At 41.3% G+C, this 19,777-nt stretch overlaps 1 protein-coding gene and 1 long non-coding RNA gene across 2 annotated transcripts in view; both read left to right on the forward strand.

Annotated features, from left to right (window-relative positions):
- Positions 1–2,143: 2,143 nt before the first annotated feature.
- The window catches only part of DAP (death associated protein), a 51,729-nt gene continuing 34,095 nt past the window's right edge, over positions 2,144–19,777 (forward strand). Inside the window, exons 1-2 of the mRNA XM_035317438.1 lie at positions 2,144–2,260; positions 8,741–8,837. Of these exons, the coding sequence (XP_035173329.1) occupies positions 2,206–2,260; positions 8,741–8,837 (152 nt within the window). The 5' untranslated portion in view covers positions 2,144–2,205. The remainder of the gene's footprint in view (positions 2,261–8,740; positions 8,838–19,777) is intronic.
- LOC118161801 lies at positions 14,523–17,963 on the forward strand. The gene is made up of 2 exons (XR_004748177.1): positions 14,523–16,849; positions 16,949–17,963. It is a non-coding gene; the product is annotated as an uncharacterized LOC118161801 (long non-coding RNA).

Genomic DNA, 19,777 nt, shown 5'->3' on the forward strand with positions numbered 1-19,777 from the left:
GACCTACCTTTGGCCTTTCCTCTCTCCCTCCGGGCTTCCCATCCTAGCCTCATCCAGCCACCAGTTTCCCTTCAGTGTGTGACAGGAGGTGTTTCTGCTCTCCCACCTTGGTATTCACCCTGCTGCCACAATTCTCATTTCACCTCTCAGCCGCCTCCTACTCAACTCTTTCTCATCATCTCCTTGTCCACCCAGGCCAAGTCCTCCTGCACCTTGGCATCTCTGTTTCTTTATTCCCCTGTGCCAGTTCTTGCACTGGAATTATTTGCCTGGCGATCCCTGCTCCCAAATCTGATGCACAGCTGCATGTGCAGGAAATGCCCTGTTCCAGCCCTGCATTTCTGACACATACTCAGGGTGGATGTCATGTTTTAGTAGTGAAGCCACAGCAAGCCTTTATACGAGGACTTGTATTAACGGCAACATTCAAGCGTTGGAGCGTTATGAAATGTTGGCAGCTTTCCCAAAAACAGCCAAGTACATCTTTGATGCAATGCTTCCTTGCAGTGCACCCCCACACGTCAAATCCTTGCACTGAAATATGAAAGTATTACTGATTCTCGGAGGAAAAAAAAATAATGTCATAAAGCACATTTTCTTGAATTTCAATTCTATAATAGCTGGTTTAAATTAAACCTGCAACAGCAAAAGATCATACCGACTGCCATAACCAGCAGAAGGAATTCCAAGCCAAGCATACCTGGGAAAACCAAGAACAGCCAAACATGTAATCTTTTCATTCAAATCAAGAGGAAAGTAGGCAGGGAAATATTATAATCTCCATTTAGGAGATAATTCTGTCCTAGAAAAAAAATTATAATCTGAACAGACTTTGACAGAGACTGGAAGGGGAATTGGAGTAATTTGTGTTAGGCTACAGAGAAGGTGACAACTGAAAATATAATCTGAGACTTCAAAGTGCCGTATGTGTAAGAAAATTACATTACCCAGCAGCAAAATGCAACAACTAAGTTACAGTATTTTGATAACATTTGTTCATGCAGACTGCTAAGGATACTATGATGTGATTATATTTTGGTCTGTTGCCCAAAATCCCCTCATGCCATTACCCCTGGCTTATATTTTGGCAAGGATAATACCGTAAGTGCAGAAAAGACCTGCACCCCATGGCTACATGGATTTCCCTGCGGTACACCTGGGAGGCCGTACCACCACAGCACTGCTGGGGGGTTCAACTCGCAGCCATCATACGCTCAGCTGTCAGGGGCTGGATTTCCCTGTGCCAAGTTAGAAAAGAAAACCCAAACAGCTTGTATGGTTTACGCTTTGCTGATAATATAATTGATTTAGACACTGTGCTCAATACCTTTCCATGTTATTTTGATAGTGTAACCTAAGTGCTTGAAAAAAAAATATCTTGTATGGGTGTGAACCAGCAGGTGATTTCAAAGGAAAAGATAAGGAGATCCTTAAGGTGCAAGCAAAATGCTTGCTGTACGCCACTTCACACGTGTGTGGTTGGCAGAACAAGACGAAGGGGAATGCCTGAACTGCCGATTAGTGGCTCACGAGACATTTCTTCTCAAAAGGGTGGTCTGGCATTGAACCAAGGAGGTGGTGGAGTCACCATCCCTGGGGGTGGTCAAGTGAAGGTTCGATGTGGTGCTTGGGGACATGGTTTAGTGGGTGATGGTGGTGGTAGGGGGATGGTTGGGCCAGGTGATCTTGGAGGTCTTTTCCAACCTTAATGATTAAATAAAAAGGTGTACTGCCCTCTAAAACAGCACGCGCTATCCAAACGCGATTTTTAAAGGCAGGAACCGGTTGCACAAACCGCACTCATCTCAGGGCAGACGAAAATAAATTGATAAATAAGGAAACCAACAAGGTGGCGGTTTCACAACGCCCACCTCACGCGGAGCAGCGGCGCTCAGTGTATGTTAAGACCCGGGCCCCATGCGCACGACGGAGCCCCCAGCCCCGAGGCGGCGGAGGCAGGGGGCCGGGCCGGGCGCCACCCTCCGTGCCCGGGGGGCCTCGCTGGGCCGGGCCGGGCCCGGTGCCGCCCCCACGGTGCCTGGGCGCGGCCTGGCGGAGCCCGGGGGCAGCCACGTTGACAGGGGGCGCGGCCTCGGCGGGGAGCGGGCAGCCGGGAGCGGCCGGCGGCTGTCGGGGAGCGGCCGGTGCTGGGGAGCGGGGTAGGGGCGCGCCCGTGCGGGCACTGCGGGAGCCGCCGCCACCGCCATGTCTTCGCCCCCCAGGGAGAAAGCCGAGACGCGGGCCGGACACCCTCCTGCTGGTACTGCCGCCGCCGCCCCGCTCCTTCCTGCTCTGCTCTTCTCGCCTCCGGGGACGGGCCTGGGGGGGGACGGAGCGGAGCGGAGCTGTGCCCCGGGCTGGGCGGGCAGGAGGGCGGGCATGGGCTGATCCGGCGCCGCGTCCCCGCAGAGCAAAGCCCCGGAGCCCCCGGGCTGGCTCCGTGCGGCTCTGGTCCCTCGGCAGCCTTAGGGACACAGCCGTGCCCTGCCTGCGCGGGGCGGGGAAGGAGCAGCCCGCGGGCAGGCAGCTGACGGTGCGCCCCACATCCATTTTGTGCCGGCACTCCGCCTCGCTGCTCCAGCAGGGCGAGCTGCCTGAGTGCTGGCCTGTCCCCAGCTTTAATTCTGGAGGTGGGCCTGGCGGGAAGCGAGGTGCTTGCTGCGTGCCCAGCCGAGGGTGTTCCGGCCGTTTCCACCCGGTGTTAGGTGCTCAGGGGTGAGGGAAGCAGCGCTGAGGTACGGGGAGCGGCTGGGCCTGCCTTTGGTGTGGCATCGGCCCGTCTGCATCCACGGTCAGAGCTCCTCTGCACAGCGGGGCTCTGTGCCGTGCAGCGTGCAGGTCGTCTCGTTCCTTCATGCGCTGCTGTTTGGTTTTCTTCCTCTTCATCACCGCTTTTCTAAAAGGGGAACTTCAGTCCCTGCACTGACACCCTTTCCTATCTTGTAACGTTTCCTGTTGGAATAGTTTTTCAAGTATTTCAGTCAAAAACTGCTGAAATTCTCAATTCACAGAACGGCTAGTTTTATATTCAGATAATTTGACGAGGTACAGCTAAATTTTATGTTGCAAATTTGAAAGCAGTCCTTGCACCTGAATTGAATTCCGCTTCTTTTCTATAGCGAGGACCTGAAATTCCTTTAAATAGATAACAGAAGCGAGAGGTAATTGCTTTCCTTTGTGCGGCAAATACAATTCAATAGCTGAGTTAAACTGATCTCTTGGCTCAGCAGAGTTGTCCCACTTCTGCAGCCTGCCCTGTCCCAGCATTAGCCCTTGCCTGACCTCGTGGTGAGCTGGTTCAGGTAACACAGCCAAATTAATTTGCCAGATGGCAATGGTTTTTGCTGCCATAGCTCCACAAATTCACTCACTTTCAGGGCAGCTTCAGCGTGAAGAAATTGAGATGTTAGACTGGTCAACCAGGGGACACTGCTAACGCATCAACTGACAGGGAGAAAGGATCAATGGCATCTATTTCCAGATAGTTGCTTTGTGACTGTGGTTTTTTGTTTGTTTTGTTTTGTTTTGTTTCTGTATGTTTTAAAGTTTTGTTTCAAAACCCGTGTTTTTAAACAGGTGGGATTTTTTTTTTAAAGGCCTAGTTCAGTCTTCACTGGCCACCTTTCGAAATGAGCAATGCGCTGTGCAAAATTGTAATTGCAGTACAATACAGGTTTTCATTGCTGTCAGAGTATTTCAGTATTTTCTTTTCCTTTTTAAGACTTGCATCCACATATGAGCTGAAGTCCTTGCTCAGCTTTGTGCCTTTTAAGGTCTGTAGCAACCCTGAGGGTATTCTGTGAGTATGCACCAATTCAGCTTTGGAAGGGAATCCCAACTGTGTCTTGAGGCCAAAGACAACTGATGTTTTACAGTATCCTCAAGTCATTCCTGCAGGAGGGTGGTTTTGAACTGGTTGGCAGAAGAAGGTCCCTCTGACACGTTGTCCTTTTAGCACTTTGAGAATCCACAATAAATGCGCTGACTAATGTCAGTTTATACTTACTGTACGGGCTGAAGCTGGGTTTTAATCCTCTATCCCAAGCTGTTTTAGATCCTCGAATAATAATGTAATGCCCTATGGCAGTTTGCAAAGAAGTTTTAATAAAATAGAAGTAAGCAATTCTTGAGAACAACAACAACAAATGGCTGCTTGTATGCAGCTGCAATAGTACTCATATATAAAAGGGCTAATTTCTAGCAAGGCAAAGATGCGAATGGGGGAACTCTTTTGACTAATGGCTTGACAGCTCTGTTTTTGCTATGTGTGGTTGTTTCTGTAATTAGGGATATATTACCCCACTGAATATGAATCACCTAAAAGTTAGGAAAGATTTGGATCACGAAGTTGAAGCTGAATTGACAAACTCATTGTATTTGCTTACTGACTGCATGCAGTCTGTTAGCTTCCTCTGTGCATTGATCTTTCCCATGGGGGGCGAGGGGGAAAGACAAGAAAAACACTTGAAAGTAGAAAGGATAATAAAATTGAAAGAAAATTTAAGACCCCAGCAGGCTGGCAACAGGGTACACGAAGCGACTTTGAACTCTGTTCTGAAACTTAATAAAGCTTAAGTTGGGACCCTCATATATATATATATATATATATATATATATATATATATATATATATGTCAGTAAGATCAATGCATCCATAATACAATGCTGAGTAAGTTTGTGTGGCTTGCAGTCACTCTGTAAAGGGCTGTGCTTTCAGCTGTTCATTTCTTCTAATAGCTAGTGTGGATGAATAAAGCAAGGTGATTGTATTAATAGTTTATTTATGAAGCTTTAAAATAGATTCGTGGAAATAGTTATGTGCTTTTGTTCTACATTTAAAAAATAGCTCTAAGCCAAGATTTCTATGAAATAATGGTATATAATAACTCTTACTTCCATTCTTATTTTGCCAGACACTAAATTATGTTCCCTTAAGCATGCAGAAGGGCTTGTTTAAAGTTTCCCTCAATATTAGCTTTTCATACATCTTATAATAACAGATTGCATTATATTGATATGGTTCATGAGAAATAATTTTTGTATTAATATTTAATACTATGCTGAAGGAAAACAGGGAGGTGCTAAAGATCTTGTTTGTACTGTTGATTTCTAGTACAGTGGGTAACGTCTCTTGCACCAAATGGTTTGCCCAGAAGGGACTGCCTCAGGCCACGAGATTGCACATCGGCTATCGAAATTAGCAGCGACCAGGCTGCAGTGGTTCTGCAGGTACTTGGTGCTTTCTGTGACTTGGTGCGACTTACTTCAGAAGTAAGCTTTGGAAACTAGGAGGAAGGAAGGGGTATATAAAATGAGAATGATGACTGATTCCAGATTGTCTTGCATTATAATTGATTAACGTAGTTGCTTAATGCATTTCCAAAAGGGTGTCTGGCATAGCCATACCCTTAAGAGGAACACAGGTTGCCAATCATAGAATAAACAAGACACTCCTGTCTGCCCCTCAGAGCAAACATGGCATACAATAGTTAATAACCAAGGCTAAGCTCTCATCCAGCAACTGGGCAAACAGACTTCTGCTGTTGCTGGTAGCTGATACCCTCTTTATTTCTCACTTTAGAAGCTGGTGGCTTCTCGTCAGCTCCCCACCACCTGCAGCTGCTCCCTGGGCTCCTGCCCTTGCTGGGATCCCCCTCAGTAACTGCAGTCTGAGGCACGTGGAGTTCACATCTTCAGTACAGGAACTGGCTTGTTCCTACGCCCAATTGTTGACACCTTCCTGTTTTGGGCATTTACTTTTGGCAGTGTTTTGAAAGGTGACTTCTCAGTTATTTAAATCCTTTTTCCACTCTCTGAAGGATTTACTGTAGGAAAATCTGAGCTCGTATTCTCTTAAGAATAACTTTTAAGTAACAAAATCACTGTAGTAAGCATCTCTGAAGCTATAAGGTAAAAACCAGGCAAGTAAGAAATAGATGAATCCTCTTAATGCAAGAAAACATTACAAATGGAGCATTTTCTACTTTAGGTTGGTGCATAAAATCACCTCTCCTCTGCCCAACGCTGACATGCAGCTGGCTTGAAATCTTTTGAAAACAGAACTGATTTATGTTGCAAAGAGATTCTTTCTCTTCTTAAGCTAGGTCTTTTGAAACCAGACTGGGTATGACTGTGTTGTGTCTTGGGTGGCATAGCTGTACCTCAGCTGCATGTGCAGGATGCTTATATAAATATTTCGCTTTTGTTCTCAGAAATTTAGATGATGACTACACTTGTTAGCTGGATTCTTCTTCTGGTTTCCAGATCTGCACGGTAACCCTGGATTACTGAAGATCATTCAGTTATGCACCGATGTACTTCTAAATGACTATGTCAGTAGATATTGGGGGGGGGGGACAAAAAAAATCCATTGGGCACTCACTAATATGCCTTTTAGTTGTCTGCCTATTTGTTTTTTAATCCTTCATAGCGCTACCTGCAGAAAAATCTGATGGTGTTAGCTAAGTGTCCTTGCCAGTGACAAATAGCGAAAACAAGTGGCTGGTGGCCTGATGATAGATAATGTAGGCAGGGAGGGATTTTGGCCAGCTCAGTTTGTGCTAAGTCCTTGGGTGTTGTTTGCCTTAGCTCTCCGTTAGGTGCTGAAAAGCTGCAATGTGGGAGCACACAGGTGTTTGGAAATGCTGTTTTGTGACCTGGCAGATGGGCAATAGCATTTTCCACAAAAAGTGATTTTAAATTGAGCTAAGAAGAACTGATTGCACTATGCTTTAAGTCTGTACATTACTGTTAATAAAAAATAATGAAGGTAAAGTAAAACAAGTGCTGAAAGTAGGGATTTTAGGACTTTTTTTTTTCAGATTGATGCTGTCCCATCAGGTTGCAGATTAAATCATTTCTATAGACTTGTACTCTTTTTAGTTCAGTTGCTAGGTTTTCTACAGAATACAGATGAATTCTTTGATTTGTAAAAGCATAAATGTTTAGATGTAGTTTGTTTCTGTCTCAGATGTGGCATGTAGTGTCAGCTATTTAGCTGATCAGTCTTGCTCTTATTCTAGCTTGTGGATGTACCAAGCACTTTGATTAAGTTAAATGGAGATGTCAGAACAGAACAGCACTTGATAGAATTCAGTGTTTGCTTTTATGAACTGACTTGAATGTGTAAGGACGCTGCATCAGGAGAAAATAATAGGAATTTTTATTTTTGTGCCATCTCTAAAACTACATTTATTTGTTACCTAATCTTTCTGCCTTTCCCTGTGCCATGTCAACCATTTCACAAACTTAAATATTACAGGTTTTATGCTGGAAAAAATACAAAAATGCTTAATACATTGTGTATATATATATATATATATTTTTTTTTTTTTAATGCATGATAATTCCTTAGTTTTGATGGCTTATAATTTTTTTTTTCTTCTTTCTCTATCGATTGCTTGTCTTTAAGGTCCTTTATCAAATCAGAGTTCTGTCTTTCAAAATCAAAAAGCTTAACAATCTCTTTAACAAATCCAGGGACCAAACGTGCAGTTCGTCTTGGGGCAGGTCACTTTCCCTTTATTTCCCTCCCTGAAGCATGCTGCAGAACCTGTGCTCAGGAGCATCTGTTTGTCGCTGCTCTGAAAAACTAAGTTAAAAACTAAGAACTTTACCTGCTCCTAGGCTTCAGGGATTGGTACTGAATGGTTGTGAGGTGCCTTAGTCTCTCCATGACTGGGTACAAAAGGACTGTCAGAAGTTCCAGCCTCCCCTAACCACACAGACAAGCTGCTTCAGCTCCTTTTCAGTCACCCACTTCTGTGCCACGGCACTGTGTGATGCCTGTGGACTTTCCAGCACAAACCAGCACGTCTGTAGGTGTTCTCATTGACTCTTGGCTGCTCCAGGGGTTTTCTGGTTGGTTACTGGTTGCAGTGTAACTCATCCAGTTAGCTGAAAAGATGCATCATATATCCCGTGTTTCATTGTGAGCACCTATAGCAATAGTTTAACCAGATGAAACCCTGCAGTATTAAAACAGAAAGCAGATCAAAACCATCCTGCCTGTTGCTCCACTCAGTAGCTGCAGCATTGAAGTCTGGGTTTAGCTCCTATTTTGAATTTAAGCATTACTGGGGATAGATGATGAAGATAAGTGGGTTTGCTTTCACTTCTTGTTTTGTGTTTCAGAGAGATTCTTTTGTGTTTGCATCATTTCTAAAACTAAATCATGACAAGAATTTGAGATGTGGTAATTGTTTTGCAAAATTAAAAGCTCTGTTCTAAATGCAAATTAAGAGGCCTCCTAAACTTTGCTTTTTACTATACTGTTCACAAAATATTATTATATAATAGCTGTAGTTTTTAACTTGAAATGACAAGTGAGATTCCTCAGCCCTTCTTGTTTTATGAGAGTGTTTTATTTCCAAGCTTGTGGACTTTTGTATAGTGCTTTGCAAGCCATCACCTTGGTTTCTTCTTCTGATTGCTACAAGTTAACAGAGGATAAGTTAAAACAGAGTTGAATATTCTAAAACAGTGTTGAAAGCGGGTGATAAAACAAGCAGCTACCTCTCAGGATGAGTGGAGATGGCAGATGCAGTCCTGAAGTAGCTGCTCCCTAGATTTGCCACTTCTAAACAGCTTGGGCCCCTTGCTCAAACTGATTGTTATTAAATTACTCTGCAAAATACAGTGGGGGGGGAGGCGGGGAGGGCATGTCACCCTTAAAGATTTGTTCTTCACGTGTACTGGTTTGACTGAGACTTGTTGTGTCTTTCTCCATTTTTTTTTCCAGTGAAAGCAGGCGGGATGCGGATTGTGCAGAAACACCCACACAATTCTGATGCCAAAGAAGAAAAAGATAAGGATGACCAAGACTGGGAAACCAGCAGGTGAGTATTTTGGTTTTGTGCATATGCTACAGCTAATTTCCATCACCTTGAACGTTATCAGCAGTTTGCTTTCCTTGCGGATAGTAAACAAATGGTACGGTTGGTTTTGTATCAAAATTGATTTTAAGCAGTAGCAAGTTATATGTTCCTTCAAGATATTTGGGGAATTTTGTTATTTTTACCTTGTCAAACCTCCTTTATATGATTCTGTCAGGTAAGAGAAGGATAGAAGGGAAAAAAGTACAGTTAAAGAAAGACATCAACGTTCCTAAAAATATCTGAACATCATTTCAGACTGTGCAGAAATGGTCTGGGTGCCTTTGGACACAAGCATTAGACTGTCAGCCTACATATCCCACATGTAAAGTCTTCTTGCCGTGTTCTACTTGACTCCTGCTGCTGTTTAGTTCATATTCCCTTCTCTGAGAGGTACTTGACAATATGGTAGTCAAAGACAAGTAAAAATAAAGTTATTAATATTAGCCACTTATGTTTTAAATGGTAATTCCACTTTTAGTGCTGGAGGATACCAAGACAGACAGCTGTCACCTGGTAAATCTGCTAAGTAACTGCTACGTAGAAATGAAGGCAGGAAAGGTTCAATGAACTAAGCTATATGTTCGTACAAAAGCTTTCTCTTTTTTTCCTGTTTTCCTTGGCTTGCGGTTTTTCTTTGTAGCCAATACTATATTTACCTAAAATCCTTATGTACTAGCATTGCTTTGTCCTTGCAATTTGCTCAAGGCAAAAAAAAAAAAAGTCATAGCTATTCTTGTACTTTGGTAAGTAGGCAGACTTACATAATGTTTATTTAACATCTAAAACAATGGTAAGAAAAAAGAGGCATTGTGAAAACGTCTGTGAATAAAACTAATTTATTTACTAAATCATAATGTGAAAAGGAAAGAAGTAGCATGTTTATGTGAAGGGGAAAGTAATTTTAATTTATATATTTAAATAAAAACTAAACTTTAACCAAATTAGTCATCTTGTAATTCTGCTTAGTGGAACGTAAGTTGCAACAGAGTTTGTATTGCAGTTGAATTTTGTCCAAAGGAAGAATTTTTGTAATTTGTAGTTAAACTTGGGAATGCATGCTTTTATTTAGGGAATGTTTTATACCTGCCGTTTCTTCCTTTTTCTTGGCATGCCAATGTTGTCTCGACACAATCTCATTAGGATCCAGGTGAGAAGACTTTTTATGGCTGCTCACAGATCTCAACCTGTAGTACAGCATAGCTATCTGCTTTATTCATTCCTTCAAACAAGTTTATCGCTTTTGTCTCTCAGTCAAACAGTGTAGGGAAAAGTTAAAGTTTTACCTTGATATATTTGTCTATGCCTGGTCTAGCAAGTACTGTGGCACAGTAAAAGCAGATCTACAGAGGGAAACAGTGCTGAGAACTTAATGTTCACACACGTGTGTTCTGGAGATCAGTTAGCCTGGTTCTCTGCTCCAAATGACCAATAATAGCTGGCACGTGTTAGGTGTGTCCTTGGAGTTTAGCTTTCTCTGCAGCAAGTCCAGGTCAGGTGCCCTGAGATCAATCCACATTGCAAAACAGAGCTCAGCCAACGGAATGTTGAGGAGGGGAAGTCCCTGGTCTTAAATAAGATGCTAAGGAATATATGCTGCCTATTAATACTGTAAAGCATGTCCAGGAGCAATTTTTGTGCCTAAAGGAGAGTAGAAAGTTGAGTAACTTCTGGAGCTGCTTCATTAACTAGGGTATAGTTAGCTGTTGCACCTCAAAATCCATTGCTTTAGCCATCCCATCAATTCATTGTCAAAATACGCACTTTTTGTCTGCTTTTTGCTTTGGTTTTCTTGTAGATAATCCTTTATCTGTCCCTTAGGCACTCATATATATGCATGCAATTATTCTTGAGCATGTATTTTAATACAAACAGCTTTGGTCTGAATTTCCTTTCTGTGATTTAAATCAAAGCTATAAGCAGAATAAGCAAATTCCACAGGCCATAGTACATAAAGGAGCTGGCCAATTTTAAATTACGTGGTTGCAGTGTGCCCACTGCTTTCATTCTGGAAGGTGCAGTCCTTTAGAGTTTCTCTGACTCTGCTTTCATCCATAGTGACCTTCTAAGACATTTGTATTTCTGATGCCAATCGAGAGAGCTTTATCAGCAGGGGTAGAAGAAGCCACTAGCATTCTGTTCTGGTTTCTCTGGCATCAGTGTAGTTTTTTGTCATTGCTAGCTGGTATTTTATGTATTCTAACTAAGCAGATGAGTAGAGCAGATGTTTAACTTTCTCCTCTTACATTTTCAGTCTTTGCCATTATAAGACGACAATTCTAAGGTAGTATTTTTGGTATGATGCAATCTGTGCTCCCTGTTGCATTTAAAGTCAAAAGAAACAATAGACCTTCAAGCAATTCTTACTAGGTGATACTGTCAGCTGACAACAAAAAATAATGAAACACAGTAATGATTTGTTGTGTTAAGTGGGAGACTAAGATGACCTAGTGATTATTTTAATCTTACTGTAGGATTAGTTGAGGACAGATTAGTGGAACTGGCAGTAAATTGTGGCAGAAGATTTCAAGTTCTTTCAAAATTCCCCAGGAACTCTCAGAATGTGTCCTGTCCGAGTTTGCACGACAGCATGGGAATCTAGATAGTTGCTGAGTAAGAAAGCTTGCAGCTGGAGTTCATAAAAGTACCTATGGCTTTTGAAACAGATAACATTGTTTTTGCAATGTGTTTGCAGAATAAGACATTGGGTTAGCGTTCCTAGTGTTAACATAAGCAAAGCTGATACGGGTTGCTGAAGTAACTAACAGTGCAGTGACAAAGATGCCTTTGAAATAACATTCACCATGTAGATCTTAGATATTTCTTTTTCTTAGTTACTTATCACCTTGCAATCCAGTTACTGTAACTTGCTTTGCAAAATATTTTATTCGGTCCTGGTTCCTAAAATAAAAATGTTATGACAACCTGCCATTTTATGGGAGGTTGACTTGTCATCGTGGCAGTTTGTGATTCCTTAAAACAATATGTGGTAAGATGATCTTATACTAATTTTAAACTCTTCCTACAAGACAATTCTCAGCCTAGAATGGTAATGGAAGTATTTTTATATGTCTGCTGTAAATAAAGTTCTTCTTAGAGGAATGGCTGGATCTGGTTATATGGAGAAGAGCTCAATGAAGGAAGGGAAGAGTTGCATTGCTGGATTTAGGTGAACTAAAAAAAAAACACGTGTTTGTGGCATTCAAAACCAGTGGCACCACTGCTGTCAGGATGTCAGCAGTGAACTTGAATGTGAGGGTGAGGTCTGTGGCCCACGTGTTTTTTAGGACAACAGTGATTTTGATCGGCTTGGTTGGAGATAGTATGCTGTCCAGATGAACTTCTGGCATGATCAGTTACTGTTTGTCTTGGGTTTCTGTAATTGCTTAAGACATGCATTGATTCTTTTTTTTTATATGGTTACAGTTTTGATTGACAGTCATACTGATTACTGCTGGAAAGTTTTGTGGTACTGGATGACGGTGAAACAATTAGAAGTAGGGTTATGAATAGAAACCATCATTTTTCAGGACTGTTTGTCATTTGGAATAAATAGGCTGCTCATAATTCAGGACTTTATTAGAATGGGTGTTTAACTGAGATTTGTAACATCGCACTCAGTCCTGTGCCAAAATCTGACTGTAGCCATAATAAATACTGAAAAGCAGATAACTTGAAGTGAGAATTACTTGTTCAGTTTTGCACAACAGCTTCATTTAACTGTCACCCTAGGACCTCAGGAAGAAGAAACTATAATCATATATTGGTATCTGAGTGGTTTAAGAAAAAGTAAAGCAAATCTGGCTCATTTTATCCTGTAACAAACAGGATAAACTGCAAAGGCTTTTATGACTAAAGAGTGTTTCCTTTTCTTTTGTTGTATTTCTAATACAAACTGGGGTAATTACAGTGATCTAATTACTGAATATAAACACAGTAGAGTGGTATTTATGTATACATATGTAAATTGTATGTGGTTTGTAGCTTCAGCTTACCTGGAAATTGTGAATCCAGCATTACATCTGACTTTCCCCTAAACTATGGAAAGAACAAATTATGCAGCCTGGATTTTAATTCAGGCTAGGATGTGGGTATTGGCCTTGGCTGTATTTATTGTGCAGTAGAAAAAAGAAAAATTGAAGAGGATAATTTAGAATGTGGGGACTCAAAAGCAAAACCATGCTAATGAAGCACACGGGTGACCATATGTCAAAGAGCCTGTCTCTGTTCTTACTCAGTTTCACAGTGAGAGAGCTCCCTGTCATTATTCAGATATCTCTGTTATTTAAGTCCGAATATTCTAGTTAAGCTACACATGCTTTTTTTGTTCTAGAAGTGCAGTGGAAATTTTTTTAAGTCTAGGCTGTGGCTTTATACTTTCATTCAGAAATCAATTTGTTTTTCCTTTCCCTCACTTAGCCTTCTTGTAACTGACAAGCAGTAAGCTGCAGGCAGTATTTCCATTTTTCATTTGCCACTGAAGAGTCTGCTGTCACTGAAATATTTATTTTTTGCCATGTAGTGTTCCTTGTTATGCAAACTTCTGACAGAATTAAAAAAAAAAAAAAAAGATCATACAACTAAGCCATTAGAGCAGACATGTATACTTCTTTACACCCTAAATATGGAAATGCTGGAAATTATTTCTGTTCCTTGTGTTTCACCCCTTTTCTGGTTATTTAACTGGGGCAGGAGCTGTAGAGTCTAAGTCTTGACCCTTCGATTTTGAAGTAGCTGACATTCACCATAGTCAGGAGCTGGAAATGACATCTGGTATTCAATTCACTTGCACTGGCTTGTAGGAGGTAATTAACATCACGGGTGAAGATGTTTCAGTCCAATTTGTTCTAATATTGTCTCTTTTAGAGACAAAGATGCTTGACAGAAGGAAACCTTGGAAGTTCTAAGCAAAAAGAAAAAAAAAAAAGAATTCACAGCTTGTTAAACATAGAAACCAGAGCCCTGTGAACATGTAGCACTACTGCACATACTCAGAATGAATAGCACATTGGTGTTTGTCACGTGTAGAATGAATAGCACATTGGTGTTTGTCACGTGTAGTTAACCAACATATATTTGAAAGAACTTTGTTCCTATATCTATAAAAACAAAACATTGGAAAACTGGGCATTAATTTAGTGTAGTGAATATTCAAAGTTGTTGCTCTTTTTTTAAAGACATGGAGTAAGACAGATAAGATGCTCTATCACCTGCTTTATTTTTTTGAGAGGAAAATCTCTAGATAGGCTGAGGATTGACCCAGGCTCCTTTTTCTGGCACCGGTGCCACCTTGTTGCCTTAAAAGGCCCCTTGTGCTACTGTGGAGGCAGCTCTGAAGGAGTAAATTGTTATTATGTACAAGCAGTAGTCATCCACGTGCAGATCCTCTTCTTTGACAGAATTCACCTTTCTTTTACCACTTTTTTTCCTGATTTTTTGGAGCTTCATTTCTGTTACCTCTGTGAGCTGAGTTGGCTTGATACAAAATTTATGTACAAAGAGCGAGTTGTCACATGGTCAAGCAAAACAACAAAAGCTTGATTAACTGTATGGGTATAGTAGATGTGGCCCCTGAGAATTTTATTCACGTCTTTAGTCTTTTAGCTCTGATGGAGCTAAAAGGTATGGAGCTAGGTATGGAGCTTTGGAGGCAGTTAGCCTTAGAGAATGAAATGTCTGGGGATATTGCAATGGAAAAAACAAGCTGGCTGCAAACACCATGCTTGCAGTTTCTGGGAAAGATGCAAACTTCAGCAAATGTTGGGCATTATCTCCTTTTCGTAGCAGAGTTTGGTGTGACTTGAACTTTTTCTTCACTTGGTTAAATATTCCAAAGACTAAAAGGAAGTTCTGCTAGCAAAAGGGTTGCAAAAGTCTGCAACTATAATTTTGTGATATTAAGCAGAGTGTAGAACGTCGTAGCACAGTGAGGGAAAGTAGCTTTCTACTTCTCAAACATCTTTCTTTTCCCCAAATGTTGTGCTTTTTGTTGTTTTGTTTTGTTCTCCCCATCATCTTTGGTCTTAAATTCCCTTCACAGTAAAGAGAACAGCTTCTTAAGCATCACCTTCTTCTCCTTTCCGTAAGTGACAGTGCTCTCAACACATTTTCCCACCTCATTCTTCATTTTCATGCCTTAATCTTTTGCATAGTGCTTATGATTAACTTTATTAGGCTTGAGCATCTGTTAATCCATGCATAATTTGTTTAAGTATGAAAACAAAAACAGTATTAGCCATTTTCATGCAATTGTTTCAGGACAATACCTTCTCCAGATGACCAGTCACTAGGAGAAGTAGCAAAACAATTACCATGACCTGTGTTGAACCGTATCAAATGCCTGCATAGTTATAGATTTAACTATAATACTGAAATAGCATACATAATACTGATTTTTAAATGCAGAACTTCGTAAAGCAAGAAAAGAGTTTGTGAATATCTCTGATTAAGTGAAAACATCTGTGCATGTTGGGAATGGAAGAGAAACTAAATGAGATTATGAATGAAGCATTCTCCTACAGGAAGATATGAGTCTTCTGAAACACAGTTGCATGCTTCAAATATTTCTTGATGCTTGAAGCAGTAAGTTGATAAATCCATCAATGTAAGTGCTAGTTATGGTGTTACATGGATAGCTCTTTTCATATTCACCAAGAACTGTGTGCATGTGTGAAAAGAACTAAGAAAAGATCTGATGTTCCCCCCCCTCAAAGTGAATAAGAAGATACACCATCCATCTCAGTGAGAGCCGGGTTCAGTCCCAAAGAAACATATGTTGTCTTACGAAATTAGCTAGGAAGCTGAGTTGAATTGTCAGCCAAGCTGATATAAGAAAATGATTTTAGAAGAATGAAAGCCTGTAATTTGTATTCTGTGTGATGAAGAAAGTGAGAAAAGCTTAGTCATATGCGAGAGTAAAATGATCTGAAAGGAAGTAGTGTCTAGAGTGACATAGCTTATTTAGCACGGCATTGTCTGTACAAAAAGTAAAATACCTGAAGCTAATAACTTCAGCAGTTATTTTGCATTGTGCTTTTCTCTTGGTATCTTTCCAAAGTAGTGTAATACATGAAATGAAGGTCACTCAGCTAATTTGAAGGCAGAAAAAAAAGGTTGAAAGAGGTATTACATAGGCATACACAGGAATCTCCAAACCCAATAGCATAATCAAATTATTTTCATTATGTCAACTAAGCCCAAATTGTTGTTATTTAAATATTCGGCAACTCCGGTGGCCTTTCTGAAGCTAAAGGTATGAATTTCTATAAGACAAAGCTGCCAAAGAACCAGATGCTATTCATTTATTTAGAATCAAAAACCTATGTTTGAAGTGAAATTGCCATGAGCTAAAAATGAGTAGGAGGTGTGACTGACACTATGTGTGCCAAGGGAGGATCTAGTTTTTCAAGTAGCACCTTCCTCTCCCTTGTTAAGTTTCTTCTGCCTCAACTGTGTCAGGCACTGAATGTTGAAGCAGTTTAGCATTAAAATAAACTTAAGATTTATCTTTTTTTTATTAAAAAAGAAAAAACAGAAAAAAAAACTGCCATTGGGCAAAACAGAAAGGAATTTCACTCAGCTGCTTCCAGGACACTGGTACCAGAAGCCAGAAAGGCATGAGAGAATTAAAGAAAATATTGAAAATGCTTGTTATATCATCAGAGTTTTATTTAGTCTGCCGTTGCAGTTGATAGAGCTAGCTGTTCCATTGCAGAAGATTACTTGCCAGGGAAGTGTTCACTGAAGTAGACTTGCTGCCTTCTGACTTTATTGTAATGTTTAAATGATTGCAGCTTGGTCAGAGGCATCCTGTTAAATAAACCGTAATTAGCAAAAAATACTTCAGCAAGATTCATGTAAATCTTAATTCTAACATGTTGGAGTTTCTCTGGGACTCATTCCTTAGAACTGTATGCAATATAGTAATCCTAGGATTGCTAACGCATTCAAAGAGGAGATGCTTTTGTTGCCGTGGTGTACGACCAAATTCCAAGACACGCTCTCTAGGTTTAGATACTGTGAGTTTTCTTTTAATACAAAACAATATACATTTTTTTCTTCTTCTTGAACTTTAGGTTTGATTGCCAGTGAGTGCTTCCTTGAGTTCAGTTTTGGCACGTCAATACATGGGTCAGCACCTTAACTCATCTAGGCCTTATTTAGATTTGTTTCCATTATCTTTAATCTACAGCATACATTTGATATTAATTCTTACCTGCTTTCTTCAGACTACAGTCACGTGCATGAGTACAGACGGCGCTTTTGTATCAGAAAAGAGAGAAGAGTGAAAATGGTTATTAAAGCAAAGAGAAGAGGAACTTCAATTTATACATTTTTTGTTTCCTTTATTCTTTTTTAAGATGAAGGGAGGTATGAGTTGCAGTGTTGGTTGATGATTCATCTGCCAAACACAGCTTGATTAAAAGGAGAACAAAAAAACCCTAACACCACGTTTCAGCTTTCGAAATATGGAAAAGGAAGGAAATGTTAGAGTAGCTGGAAAAAAAAAAAATCTGGCAGAGATTTTGTACGTATTTGTCTGTTTTTTCAGTTGAAGACTGAGAAAACCTGATAAATATAGATGAAAAACTTTAGTATCACATGTTAGTCTAACAAACATAGTCTCTGCAAGACAATCCTGCAGTGAAGCTAGTCGGTCTTTGGATGGATGTCAAGACATGGATGTTTTTGATCAAGAAGTTTAATTTGGTTCTGTACATCCTTCATGTACTTTGATTTCCATAAAGTAAACTGTCTGAATAGATGAAATGCCAGTGTATGTGAAGAAACCTAAAAAATCTGTATGTGGAATACAGTTGCTGTAATTCTGTGTTTGGTGCTTGATGTTCATGACTTCCTACTCAGTAATGAGGTTCTCTTTGTGTCCCCCTTATTGCACTCTTGGTGAGATAATTCTCATTTAGGGTGCAAGTCTCTGGTCCATCTTGGAGGCATCTTGAAATACTTCGGAAATGATTTTTTGGAGACACTGTCCTCCAGGTGTTCCCATTTAATTGGAAGAGTAAACAATGACTTCTGTGGTAGCACTCGTGAACTAGTAATTTCAGACAACCCTATAACTTATCAGAACTGATGTCCATCACTTATTCACATAGTAGCTGGGACTGGAGACGCTTTTTCAACATTGTCAGAAAGTAAATCTTTTTAAGCTAGGGCAATAGAAGCATTTCCTGAGGCAAGAATTGTGTTCTGAAGACATTTGGCCTCTTACCTCTGGGAGTGCTAGCCAAGTAAGTGCTGGAAGCCTGCTTGTTATGTAGCTCGTACTGCGTGCTGGGAACCAAGCCAGAACCACCCAGTTCAAAGTGCATACCTGGCCTGGAGCTGCCATGGTGCACCAAGGCAGTGCCCCCAGTCCCACAGCACCACAGCAGGGACAAGTGGTCCTGGGGCAGCTCCTATCACCAACAAGGCGAAGTGGTGGGTCAGGGCAAAGTAGAGTCTGCCTAGGAGCAGAGGTCAGCGAGCTGGGGCCGTGGCAGCCTGCAGCTTCCTTGCGAGGGGAGCGGAGGGGCAGGTGCTGAGCTCTGCTCTCTGGGGACAGCGACAGGACCCGAGGGAACGGCATGGAGCTGGGACAGGGGAGGGTCAGGCTGGGGGTTAGGGAAAGGTGCTGCACCCAGAGGGTGGTCGGGCACTGGGACAGGCCCCCCAGGGCAGTGGTCATGGCACCCAGCCTGCTGGAGTTCAAGAAGCATTCGAACAACGCTCTCAGGCACATGGTCTGATTTTTGTGTGGTGCTGTGTGGAGCCAGGAGTTGGACTTGATGATTCTTGTGAGTCCCTTCCAACTTGGGATATTCTGTGATTATACTCGAAAACCTTATTAACAAAATAGAGGTTGGCTGAAACAATTGGTGTCTTGTACCAATATTTTCAAAATGCATTTGGAGCAGCCTTCATGGGCAAAGGCTCACCCTTCTAGAGAGCCTGATCACTGCATTATCTGTTAAGGACACAACTTAATGAGTGATTGTAGAGAAGATGGGGGTGGACTTCTCCCAGCAGTCCACAGAGAGAGGCAAGGATTGCAAATGGCAGCAAAGGAAAATCTGACTAGGAATAAGGGGGGGGGGGGAAAGATAATCTGTCATGATGATGGTGTCCAGGTGCTGAAGAAGGTGTCTGGAGATTTTCTGAATCCTTCTTCTTGGAGATACGTAAAAATTGACGGGTCAAGTCACAGTAATATCACAGCACTTGGAAGTGACCAACCCAACCTTCTGCTCCAAGTTCATTGCAGTCTAAACTATTCTGTAATACTTTGAAATATGAAGGATCTAATAGAAGTATCAGTAAATCAGGTATGGAGGTGATGTGTGATGCCTTTATTTGCCTTCTTCCATAACACAAGATGAATATCCAGTGAACAGCAAAATACTGAACACATGGCCGTTCTCAGATGAGTTAGAAAGAAACGACTGAAGTTCTGTTGGTAGGTCTCCTATCAAACTGATCTGTGTGTAGAGATTTTTTTATGATCATACATCACAGCAGTGTGAGAAGCTGATAAAGATTCCTTCAAGTGCACTGTAGTCTCTGTATTGCCTCTCACATGGTAACACTTCTGAGAGGCTTGCAGGCTGATTACTGTCTGAAATGTTCATGTGATACCTTGCCATCTTTCATAGATTCCTGTCTCTGTTATGGTAGTGGGAAAAGAAAGATGGAATTAGAAATAGCGTGCCGTGAGCAGGGTAAGACAACTGTTAAAATGCTTACATCTCTGTTCTGTAGCAAGAGCTCTGCCTTTGTTAGAAGCTTTAACCTTGGAGCCCTGGTCATGAGCTAACACAATTTTGTGGTAGTTAACAGATAAAATTACTCAAATCTAGGCTGCAGCCAGAATGTGAATCAACCTCTTTCCCTTGCATCCACCTGCA

The sequence above is a fragment of the Oxyura jamaicensis genome, chromosome 2 (genome assembly GCF_011077185.1).
Source record: "Oxyura jamaicensis isolate SHBP4307 breed ruddy duck chromosome 2, BPBGC_Ojam_1.0, whole genome shotgun sequence".
In the NCBI taxonomy this organism is placed as follows: domain Eukaryota; kingdom Metazoa; phylum Chordata; class Aves; order Anseriformes; family Anatidae; genus Oxyura; species Oxyura jamaicensis.